The sequence below is a fragment of the Nansenia antarctica genome (genome assembly GCF_963989245.1).
Source record: "Nansenia antarctica genome assembly, chromosome: 4".
Classification (NCBI taxonomy): domain Eukaryota; kingdom Metazoa; phylum Chordata; class Actinopteri; order Argentiniformes; family Microstomatidae; genus Nansenia; species Nansenia antarctica.
In genome coordinates this window covers 16,478,310-16,490,080 of record NC_137689.1, presented here as the reverse complement: position 1 = coordinate 16,490,080, position 11,771 = coordinate 16,478,310, and the positions used below count along the sequence as shown (strand labels likewise).

The following is an 11,771-nucleotide window of genomic DNA, read 5'->3' as shown; positions in this document are numbered from 1 at the left end:
GAGCAAAGCCCAAAGCACTTACCTTCGAGCCATTGCTCTGGAAAAGTAACGGAATCCACAGTCTAATTACATTCCAAATCATATTATTATTATGATCGTGGATTGAATTAACAGATATAATTTTGTTTGGATTCCTAGATACAATGTGGGCAATTAGGTGTAAAGAAGTCCGATCAGGAGAAGCGAAGCGCAGGTACAAATTCTCGACCGCCACAAATGTGATTGTAATAATGAGCGTATAATCAGTCTTGTGTTTGTCTTCGTGATGGGATGAGATGAATCCTGCAGGCAGGCTACAGTATGTGGGCATTGGCTTACTAGGAAGGGAGTTCTGTGGCCTTATAGGCATATCACAAACACACACACACACACACAAACATACACACACACACATCACACATACACTCTCTTAGGGACATCTGGATGCACAACACCACACTGATTTAGTGCCAACCCTTCTCTCCCCACTCGAGGAACCCCATTCATTACACAAGCCAGTGTCTAAATCCTCACGCTATCCTTCACAGACAGGGCTGTCGGCTGATCGATACAGCTGGAATAAATCAATCGATGCTCCCGCCACTCAACCTGACTCTCTCTGCCCACACCCTGTCCCAATACTTACAACCATCCTTGTTGTTGTTTCAGTCCCAACCTCCACAGCTCTGGCGCTGACCCCTCCTCTACCTCTTTGTCATTTAGCCTTTCGAGTCAATCTTACCTCTCGAGGCTCCACTGCTTTCAATCATATGCTATATATACTATAACACTATCCTTTTAACCTTCCCTCCTCCTCTTTCTGAGATTCATGTGTTTGCCCTATTATCGATTAACACTTCATCACACACCACATCAAATTCCATGTCATTTGCCCATTTCTAGGTGTTTTTTTCCCTGTCTAGGACATGGTACAGGCATATATCACATTTGCTACCGCCATTCTTATCACTTGTTTGGGTGTTGCTCTCCCTTTTTTTTGGGTGTTGCTCTCCCTCTCATTTTTCTCTCATTGCTGTCGCCTCTTCTGCAGGCAATCTAGCTGTGCAGTGAGCTGTGAAAGACTCTCTCTCTTTCCCTCACTCACAAACACTCACACATACATCCATATACCCACACACTCACATTCTACATACATTGCACACCTACACAGATGTACCATATCCATATATATTATCATGCTTACACATGATACATGGCAAACACGACATGGCACCAGAACTGTTACTGCATTGAACTGTGATGTTACCTAAGCACACGCACACATTCACACAGTTCCATTGGTTTTTGATGTCATCATCATCGTCATCCCTCCTTAAACACACATCACACATTATATATAGTTATGGTCATTAGTTAATATGACTTGAGTTAATATTTGTTAATTTTGAACTAATAAATATTGCTGGCAAAACCAGCAGAGCTGGTTGTTGAGCTCCTGCTGCCACCTGCTGCTATAGAGGGGTAACTGCAACTAAGCAAGGAAGGCAACTTGCAGTACCATAAGGATCCAAAGGTGACACGAGACCAGCACTGGTACTGCATTGAACTGTGATGTTAAGTATGTGTGCGCGCACACACACACACACACACACACACACACGCACACGCACACACACACACACACACACACACACACACACACACACACACATTCTGTGAAATTATAAATTCATAATAACTTTCATAATAGGCTCATGAACATGTTGTCCTCGAATCCAATGTTTTGTTTAGACATTTATGTCTATCCAGAGGCATCAGACTCAAACAGAATAGGTTACATATTAGCCACTCTGCCTGTAATATTGATAGGCACTGGGGCAATTCAAGACTTCTGCTGCCAATAAGCAGTTTGAGAGAAAAGCTACCAGTTCAATCAGGGAGCTGTAGGGCTGCAGTGGTCTCTCACATGGCTTGGCAATTATAATCACCTTGTGATTATGGAAGGGGAATGACGCCATAAATAGTACAGGGGAACATTGACCAGTGATGGAAATGGGGGGAACTTACGAGAACCGGGACCCAGGATGAAACAGGTGAGTGGAAATATACTATAATATCAGCACTCACTGTAGATCCCATTCCTCCGCTGGCTCAGTGCCATTGCATGGTTTATCCTTGCAGTCAGTTACGGAAGCTAAGATGCTGGACAAGCTGGACTCTAAAAAGCCAGTGGGGTTGGATGGTCTCTAGACCCATTTTTCTTGCAGCCTCGGTTATTGCAGCCCCTATCTCACACCTTTTTACCTCTCAATACATGCTGCAGAACTTCAGAATGGGGGGGTCAAGCTGATTCTAACTGTTATAAGCCCATCTCTATGGTACCATAACTGACCAACTTTTTAAATACAGTGGTGTTCTTTCAAGTATGCAATCTGTTTTTCGTTCTGGTCATGGATGTATTACAGCAACACTAAAGGTTCTCAAAAACATTACCACAGCTCTTGATAATGAGCAATAATCTGCTGCTGTCTTCATAGACTTAACAAAGCCCTTTGACACCGTGGACAATTCTATTATTGTCGGTAGATTACAAAATATTGGTTCATTGAACAATCTTTTGCCTGCTTTGTTCTGTCTCTGGAAGTTCAGTGTGTGAAGTCTGATGATGTACTGTCTCCACATTTGTCTGTCACTAATTAATAATAATTAATTTAATAATTTTGCCATTTAGCAGACGCTTTTATCCAAAGCGACTTACAATTACGAATTACAGGGACATTCCCCCTGGAGTAACTGAGGGCTAAGTGCCTTACCCAAGGGCACACTAGTAGTGGTGTGGCTTCAGGCGGGATTTGAACTCACAACCTTCCGATCCCAAGTCCAACTCACTATCCACTAGGGGAGTACCTCAAGGTTCCATACTAGGCCTCACACTATTCTCCATCTCAACAACATAGCTAGAGTGGTAGGAAGTGTACATATTCATTTCAGTTGACACAGTTCTGTACACAGTTGGACTGTAATAGAAGACCTTCAGAAAATTGATTGTAAATTGATTGAAAATTGATTGTAAGTCGCTTTGGAATAAGGCGTCTGCTAAATGCCAAAAATTTAAAAATGTAAATGTAGAAAAGCTTCCTTGACATCTAGCAGGTGTTCTCTGTCCTTAACCTGGTTCATAACACCAAGTAAAAACAAGTTCATGCTTTTTGGTAGAAAGAGCCCTGATTTGCACACGTAAGATCCCCACCTAGGATGGGTCAGAGCGGGAGATGGTTACCTGTTACAAGTACTTAGGTAGGTATATGGCTGGAAGGTGCTCTATCCTTTTCAAAGCACATTTATAAGTCACAGCCAGGCCAAGGTCAACAGGACCTTTCACCCCCTCTGCCCGGTTGACACTAGTATAGATGACCACTCTCCCCATGCTTGACTCTGGGGACATCACCTACAGGTCAGCATGTAACAGAGCCATAGAGAAGCTAGATGTGCTTTATCATTCTGCCATCAGGTAAGGTTTGTCACCAGTGTCCCTTATAAGAATAATCACTGCACTATAATCTGTTTACTGGCCTTCATTACAAACTAGGTGCAACATCCATTGGTCCATGTTCACTTACAAAACCCTCCTATGTCCAACTCACCTATACATGACATCCCTGGTACACTGCTACTCACCTCTACATGACATCCCTGGTTTGCCCCTCACATTCAGTTAAAGATTCCTAAAACTCTTACACTGTTGGGTCGCTCCTTTTTTTCAGTTGGCTGCAGCCAGTGATGAGCTGCCTTTAAGAATTAAATCACAATCTCTGATACCTGTACTTGTTAATCTCATGAATTATGTCATCATGGTCATTTTCACTGACACAAACATGTACTCATTTTTCTTATAGGTACTGTACCTGATATCCTACATGTTACTCTACCGAATTAAATCAATGATGGACTTATAGGTACTGTACCTGATATCCAATAAAAGTATTGCTGACTGTCTACTGTCTATGCTGACTGTTTTTTACTAAATGTTGCGTTGTTACCACTGTGTTGAGACATCTGTTTGTCTTGTGGTTTAACTGTTCTGTATTGACTTTTGTGTTTGTCATGTGTCCCTGTGTTGTGATGTCTGTCCATCTTATTGCACTGCACTTTCTAGTTGTAAAATAAAGGCAAAAAATAAATAATTCCAATAATAAAAGGACTCTGTCCCACTCCAGGCTTTTTGGTGGTGTAAGCACTGGTGCTATTTTTGGGGAAATTGTGTTTCCATCAACCTGGGGGATTCTGAGGACTGCGTGCAGGGAAGATCAAACTTCTGAGTCCCAAAAATATCCCCTTGACTCCAAGTCAGGGTAAGTCCATCATGTTATAAGACATTCCTACAGTTTGGAACTGAACATGCAGAATATTCCATGTCACTATAAAGATAATATAGTATAGCCTTCAAAAGCACATATACAATCAACTACTGGATGCCTATTGATGACTGTACATATGAAAACGTACACCGTATAATATATATAAGTACTTAAATTATATTTACCAGCTAAATCATGGATCCACGGAATGAACTAGAAGCAACTGGATGATAACGGTAATTCAACCATTACTTCGACGCTTGTGTTTTACTCAGCGCACTCTACGCGAATATGCTCTTGATTCGCTGAGACGTATTCAATGACGTCAACTAAACCAATGATATATCAATGCGGTGAGAATATACATTGAGGAAGTTCAAGATTTGCGTGATTTCCCAGGTTGCCATTCAAGTAAAGATAGGGCTTTAGCTTTTTTTTCTTCAATGTTACGCATTGCCTGTTAATCTTTATAAATACATACTGCATACAATATATCGGAAGGAACATTTCAGCGAACACAACAACATACTTTAACCTATCTGATCTTCGTTCTTGGTTTACGATTATCGACTTTCTTATACACAATCTGGCAACCTTTCTCAATATTGTTCAAGGGGCGGCGCTCAGCCTGTGTCGTTTCACAGTAGTTTCTGGAACCTCATGGTCATACCATGGAGAAAGTGAGTAGCAACTGTCACCAGTAGTGTGCTAATCAAAATCATTATATCTCTCTTAAATAATTACTTTATTAGCACAATGTCTGTGTTTTGGTGGTGACGATAACATTTTTGACCATTAACAGGAAGCAATAGTTGGCTAGCTTTATGCATTCATATTAGTCAGTGTTTCGGGCTTCATTGTTAGCTAGCTAGCTACTAGCCGGTTAGCGAGTTTCATTTAGCCAGGAAATGGTGTGTTGCGTTTTTATGTATCTACGAGCACTTCTTTTGTGTCAGAACCGGTTATCTATCACACCGCAAGACTAGCTGGCTTAGTTAGCAACACGCCAACTTCAACTAACTTAGATAATCGGTTATAGCTGTGTCAAGCTAGCCTATTAACCTGGCCTGTCCGTTCATACAACCGTGATAACTAGCTAGCTAACTGCACTGCAGACACGGTGGATGGAGCTGGTTGTCAGTTCAGCTCTGACTCAGCTCCATAACTAGTTGTGAACAGCGATCTGAATTCACACCCGTGAGTTAAACGTTACTATCTTTATTAACTGTCCACTGATTGCAAATCACAGTCACGCTTAGCAGGATACATGTTAGTTAACCGCAATACTGCAATCCATGGTCTTCCAATCACCTTGAAAATCAATGATCGATTGGTAACTGTGTTTGACTTGTATCGGAACACATGACAGTAATGTCTTCTAGTGGCTAGCTAATGTCATGTTCCCATGTCCTTAATGTCAGGAACAGCTGATTTTGGTATGGCTCTACACAGACGTTATTGATGTTCCTGCTCTAGTACAGTACTCGGATTTGCAATTCATCCCACAATATATGTATTTATTTCCATTAATTGCATTTAATGTAGAGAGTACACACTATGTAGTTAAACTAGTTCTTATTTAATCATGCCAAGAAGGGTTGGTGTAGGAATGAAGGGGGGGTTTAACTGCTGCGGCTATAGTCAAGGTGTTGCATTTGGCATGTATGATTCCACAGGGCATTATTATTGTCACAGTGAATTTAATCAGGTCCCTCATTTCCCTGCATAGGTGGCACAGTTAAAAGACCAGGGCAACAAGGCACTTAGTGCCGGGAAGATCGAAGAGGCCGTTCGCTGCTACACCGAAGCGTTGGCCCTCGACCCCTCAAACCATGTCCTCTTCAGCAACCGCTCGGCTGCCTACGCCAAGAAGGGCGACTACGAGAATGCCCTGCAGGACGCCTGTCAGACCATCAAGATCAAATCTGACTGGGGCAAGGTGAGATGATGTCACCAACCATACAGTTGTTTGTGTACTTTTGTGGTCAGGAAGTTAGAATGATGAATTTTGCTTGCATAGGGCTACTCACGAAAAGCTGCAGCCCTTGAGTTCCTTGGACGGCTTGATGATGCCAAACTGACATACCAAGAGGGATTAAGAGAAGAGCCCAGCAATCAACAGCTGAAGGAGGGCCTGCAAAACATAGAGGCCCGGCTAGCAGGTAGAGATTGTGGTCACAACTGCACATATCCGATTGCTTTCTTAATGTATCTGTGATGTAATGCGGTTGTGGCGGCCTGTGTGTGGACCACTGATGTAGGCATAGTAACAGATGTCAGGAATGATGGTGTTTAAAAAGCAACGCATAACAACATCGTGCATGCTGTTATACGGTGTCCTGCATAATAATTTGGACACCGAGCAGTTTTTTCTTCTTTTGGAACTACTCCAAAAGTTTGCATTTGAAATCAAAACATTAATGTGAAAAGAACAAGATAAAGAACAGGTTGCCTGCTTTTATTTGAGGATATTTGTGTAAATATTGATTTCACCATATAGTAAACAACATCCTGAGTTGTGATTCTTATCCCACCTTGCCCCACCAGAAAAAAAGATGATGAACCCCTTTTCCATGCCCAACATGTTTGAGAAGCTTGAGAGTGATCCTCGGACTCATGCCCTGATGTCAGATCCGGGGTACAGAGAGCTCCTGGAGCAGCTCAGGGACAAGCCGTCTGAACTGGGCACGTGAGTGTGATTCCATGGATACCGCTTGTCTGCACCTCGTAAAGTGCTCTGTGTATTTTTCTGGGTTCGCAGTTGCTTGACTAACATAAAACACAATCAATATAGACTGTGTGGACACACATCTCTATCATCTGACTGTAGTCATAAGGACAATGCAATTCCTTATGACATTTCTGAGAACATTCTATGGTTTGAGTCCAACACCCCTGTCTCACTGTCTGTAGGAAGCTGCAGGACCCTAGAGTAATGACCACTCTCTCTGTGCTGCTGGGGTTAGACCTGGCTGGGATGGACGAAGAGGAGGAGCCCACTCCACCCCCCAAACCTAAACCGAAACAGCCGCCCCCTCCCAAAGAGGCGGACCTACCTGAGAATAAGAGACAAGTAAACCAAACCAGATTAAGTTACTTCAAAGTCTCATAGTAAGGGTGATGACAGAATTGTGTTGATGTGCATGCTTCTCCCCCTAGCATTCAGAGATGGGTGCTGTGTCTATTGATATCAGCATTTTTTCCTAAACCCATTGAATCTCCATTGTACTTTCTCAGGCTCTGAAGGAGAAGGAGCTTGGCAACGATGCATATAAAAAGAAGGACTTTGCCACAGCACTGAAACATTATGAAGAGGCCGTCAAGCATGACCCCACCAACATGGCTTATATTTCGAATTCAGCAGGTATCAAATTGCTATTGTGCTGCGGGACAAACAAGCAGAGGACAAATTGTGTGCTTAAATGATTTTAAATATATGAACTCTTGAAGTCTTTTGTTTAGTCCAATAACACAGTTTGGGCTTCAGCAACTTTTCCCATATTTATCTGCCCAGTGTCTCATTCATCTGCGCTTTATATGAAGAAATAATCTTGAAATGTAATCTGTAGAATTAATTGGCTGTGGAACTAATTCCCCTGATCTGAGTCTTGTATGGATAAGTGAGCAAACTTGTTTGATCAAGGGCATATTTTAGTATCTCAACAATACTAATTCTCCTTTAGGGGGGACTCATATTTAGGAAAATACTACTCGGCTACAAAGATTTTCTTCAATTCAAGAGAATACATTTATGATCTGTACAGTCAGATGTGTCGGAAATGACTCATAAGCCTGTCTTTCTTTCTCCCCTGTTTCTGTTCCAGCTGTGTACTTTGAGAAGGGGGAGTATGATAAGTGCAGGGAGTTGTGTGAGAAGGCTATTGATGTGGGCAGAGAGAACCGGGAGGACTACAGACAAATTGCCAAGTGAGTTCAGCCTCAATCATGTATCACTCACTGACACAATGCTACATGGAAGCTAAGTGAGTCACCCACTAGGGTTCCAGCTGTGGTGGATCCGGAACAGTGCACACTGGATCCATCAAGGAGGACTGTCTAAACCTTGTTAGATGAGGTCTCCTGAACAAAAAGCCAATTAGACTGTCACAGTCACCATTTTCCATCAGGTCACATTTGGATAGTTCTGTGCTCTGCTTTTAAACGGAAACTGGAGTGATGTCAGAGCACGTCACCCAGATTTCTAATTTAAGTGCATACGCCCGATGCTTACTGTTTCTCCATCACTCTCGTTGTCTCTCAGGGCGTTGGCCAGGATTGGTAACTCGTACTTCAAGCAGGAGAAGTACTCTGAGGCAGTCCAGTTCCTCAACAAGAGTCTGACGGAGCATCGCGTCCCTGATGTTCTGAAGAAGTGCCAGCAGGTACCGTGTGTGTTGTTGGCCCAGACTAACAGAAGCGTGTCAAGATGATGTCAGATTATGCTGGGCTCCATATATTTACTGATACTTGTCTCATGTTACCTTTTTTTCCTTTTCTTTCTGTAGGCAGAGAAGATATTGAAGGAGCAGGACAAACTGGCCTACATTAACCCAGAGGTAGCCCTGCAAGAGAAGAACAAGGGCAATGAGTTCTTCCAGAAAGGTGTGTGTTGGTCAAATGAGGATCAACATTTTATAAGGAGGCCTCATGGCATGGAGATTTGACTAATTCTCTGCATAGAAGTTATGATATTAACAGGCATAAGCAGGCATCTGGATAATCTGACATGCTGTATCTACCCTCTGTTCCTCAGGAGACTACCCTGGAGCCATGAAACATTACTCTGAGGCCATCAAGAGGAACCCCAATGATGCCAAGCTCTTCAGCAACAGAGCTGCCTGCTACACAAAGCTGCTGGAGTTCCAGCTTGCCCTCAAGGTACAGTACACCACGTAGCCATGCATGTACACAAACTTCATCCGTGTCACCATTAACAGATATACACAAACTTGGTTTATAGTCACTGTTATATAAATGACTGACAGATTCCCCCTCCCTTCTTCCTCTATCGTGTAGGATTGCGAGGACTGCATCAAACTTGACCCTGCATTCAGTACGTATCGAACATTGAATAACTGTTGTGTATTTCTCAAAAAAAATTACTGTCAGAGGACCCCTCCCTGACCTCACCTTATTTGATGCGTCTCTCCAAAGTTAAAGGCTACACACGCAAAGCGGCTGCCTTGGAGGCCATGAAGGATTTCACCAAAGCTATGGATGCATACCAGAAGGCGCTGGAGCTTGACTCTACCTCCAAGGTACAGTATAAGTTTTATATATATAAATGATTTACTATTTTTCACTTTCCTTTTAGATTTCATGCTTAGTATTTCAGATGAAACCAATTTTCAGTTGCTTTTCACCTTCTTGTTGGCATCATTGAGAGGCTGTTTGTGTGTGGCAAATGGTTGACGTGACATCTGTCTTGCTGTCCATCCACCGCCCTCCTCCTTACGTTTCCTCTTCCCGGTGCAGGAGGCCACAGAGGGCATTCAGCGCTGCATGATGAGCCAGGCTAGTGTGCGCAACGACAGCCCAGAGGACGTGAAGAGGAGGGCCATGGGTGACCCTGAGGTGCAGCAGATCATGAGTGACCCAGCCATGCGCATGATCCTGGAGCAGATGCAGAAGGACCCACAGGCGCTCAGCGAGTAAGCAGGCCAGATCTCTACACGCACTCATCAACACAGTTACTATGTCATCACACACTGTCATGGATGCAATGATTGTGGTGTTAAATGGTCATATATTTTGTCTCTCTCTTCCTCTCTTTTCCCTGTCTTCTCTCAGTCACTTAAAGAATCCAGTCATTGCTCAGAAGATCCAGAAACTAATAGATGTGGGACTGATAGCCATCCGGTGATGAGAGAGGAGAGGAACGGGCCCAAACCCATGAAGAAACAGCAGGACCACAAAGGATCAAGATGCCATTCCCTCCAAATATAACCGTCCCCCACCTCTTCCACCCTCAGATTTATATTCTACTCCATTTTGCTCAAAATCAGACCTGCAAATAATTTATTCTCAAATAATGGCCTTCATGAGTCTTTACTTAAAATGAAAAGCACCAAGTCTCTTCCTCATCTGCAAATGTAAAAGGCACCCTGGAACTGTCAGAATTTGAATTATATTGGAAAACTCATATAATCCCAGTAATTGTCAAACACCTATTACAGAGTTAGCAGACTACATCAGCGTCTCGCTTAGCCTGACATGGTCGTTTTATTCAGCAGTTAAGGACCTCTAACTGTAATGTTGTTTCAGTGGCGTCTGTTGGATGTTGAATGATGACCTCAAGGTGCAATACGGTTGCTTCATTTTCACCTTCTTGGCGCACTTTAAAACCTGCTAGGGTTTTTGCAAGGGATCACGTTACACGCTCAATATTTATATAAGGAGCCTGACCACGATGATATTTTGTTTCATTCAGGAGTCTGACATCATTCATTACAGGTCAATGCAGTTGTGCTGGTGTAATAGAGATTGAGAGAGACTGCCTTCCAAGCTCAAATGACTATTTTCCAGGTTGTTAGAAATAGATGCTGTCCTGTCATATGATTTTGTTGCAGTATGAATATCGCTGGTCCTGGGATCAGCTGGGCATGCTTTGTGTGGATGTTAAACACTCCTTTCACACTTCACGTCTTTTCATCTCAATACAAACCGTTGCCTGGTATCAATTTAGAGCAGGAAGATAACATCCAGGCTATTTGGTGCTATTGATCATGACCCCAGGGCACAAATGGCCTGCAATATCATATTTTGGAATGTTTGGTCTGGTTTCTTAATGGGGGAAGGGGAGGGGGAGGATTCTGTGAAACATATGTACTGGTTCCTTCAAGCCTAATTTCTGCATTTCACTATAGCCTTGGTCTGCTAGAGTTCTTTATGACACGGTGCCACATCAATTCAGTCAAAAATAAATATGGGAGATATTTGATCACACAAGTCCCAAGATAACACAGCCTGTCCAGTATCAAAAGTGGCACCCTCACACATGATGTTCTGTTAAACAAAAGCCCCAGATGTGTAATGTACAAGTGAAATTAATCCTGTTCTGCAAAATATATCTGAATGTATTTCTAAGTTCATCAGTGTCTTGTGTGCTTGTGTCCTTCCAACTGTTTTTCAGAAAAAAACATTTTAAACACTGTTAAGCATGGATTTTGAGTTGCAATCTACATGATTAAAAAAGCCCACATACATCTATTATTCTTCACATTATATTCTAAAGAAGGGTGCTAATAAATTCAGTGCAATGATTCATTTTAAAGGAGCCATCTAATTGGTATTTCTGTTTATGAACTTTTAATGAGAATGATATATAGGCATTGATTCTTGAAGGATATAATAATGATAATAATAAACTATATTTATATAGTGCTTTTCAGGGGCTCAAAGACGTTGACAATATGGGAAAAACAAACACAGAAACAACAAGCAACAGATAACATGAGCACATAGAACAGAGAG

General features: G+C 42.4%; 1 protein-coding gene across 1 annotated transcript; it reads left to right on the top strand.

Moving 5' to 3' along the window:
• Positions 1-4,880: 4,880 nt before the first annotated feature.
• On the top strand, positions 4,881-11,450 carry stip1 (stress-induced phosphoprotein 1). Its single transcript, XM_080529794.1, has 14 exons — positions 4,881-4,978; positions 6,028-6,237; positions 6,319-6,460; positions 6,846-6,987; positions 7,212-7,371; positions 7,536-7,662; positions 8,123-8,225; positions 8,560-8,680; positions 8,804-8,900; positions 9,052-9,176; positions 9,315-9,351; positions 9,453-9,556; positions 9,774-9,949; positions 10,089-11,450. The coding sequence occupies exons 1-14, from the start codon at positions 4,970-4,972 to the stop codon at positions 10,159-10,161; spliced, it is 1,626 nt and encodes a 541-aa protein (XP_080385920.1). The 5' UTR covers positions 4,881-4,969; the 3' UTR covers positions 10,162-11,450.
• Positions 11,451-11,771: the final 321 nt, after the last annotated feature.

Bases quoted from the DNA above. Each gene is read 5' to 3' on its own strand.
- stip1 (XM_080529794.1), top strand. The intron at 8,226-8,559 runs GTGAGTTCAGCC...GTTGTCTCTCAG, and splicing joins GACTACAGACAAATTGCCAA to GGCGTTGGCCAGGATTGGTA. The intron at 8,681-8,803 runs GTACCGTGTGTG...TTCTTTCTGTAG, and splicing joins TTCTGAAGAAGTGCCAGCAG to GCAGAGAAGATATTGAAGGA.